Source organism: Penaeus monodon, chromosome 34 (assembly GCF_015228065.2).
Source record: "Penaeus monodon isolate SGIC_2016 chromosome 34, NSTDA_Pmon_1, whole genome shotgun sequence".
Lineage (NCBI taxonomy): Eukaryota > Metazoa > Arthropoda > Malacostraca > Decapoda > Penaeidae > Penaeus > Penaeus monodon.
This window is the reverse complement of record NC_051419.1, coordinates 34,167,588-34,167,811: the sequence shown is the minus strand read 5'-3', so window position 1 is coordinate 34,167,811 and position 224 is coordinate 34,167,588. Positions and strand designations below refer to the sequence as shown.

The 224-nt window shown below is 55.8% G+C and overlaps 1 protein-coding gene across 1 annotated transcript in view; it reads left to right on the top strand.

Annotated features, from left to right (window-relative positions):
- LOC119594896 (chymotrypsin BII-like) overlaps window positions 1-224 on the top strand; it is a gene marked incomplete at its 3' end in the record, with an annotated part of 6,816 nt that overhangs the window by 3,148 nt on the left and 3,444 nt on the right. The window contains 1 exon segment of the mRNA XM_037943969.1: window positions 1-146. Coding sequence (XP_037799897.1) covers window positions 1-146 — 146 coding nt within the window.

Below are 224 nucleotides of genomic sequence, written 5' to 3'. Positions count from 1 at the left end.
GATGGCACCCGTATCGTGGGTGGCACTGAGGCCGTTCCTCACTCGTGGCCCCACCAGGCGGCTCTCTTCGTCGACTTCATGTACTTCTGCGGCGGTTCCCTCATCTCCAGCGAGTGGGTCCTCACGGCCGCTCACTGTGTCGACAGGTGTGTGGTGAAGTTTCTACAGTGAAATAGTGGATTTGAATATCGTCCCTCCACGATATTTTTCCTTCTTGAGTTGCC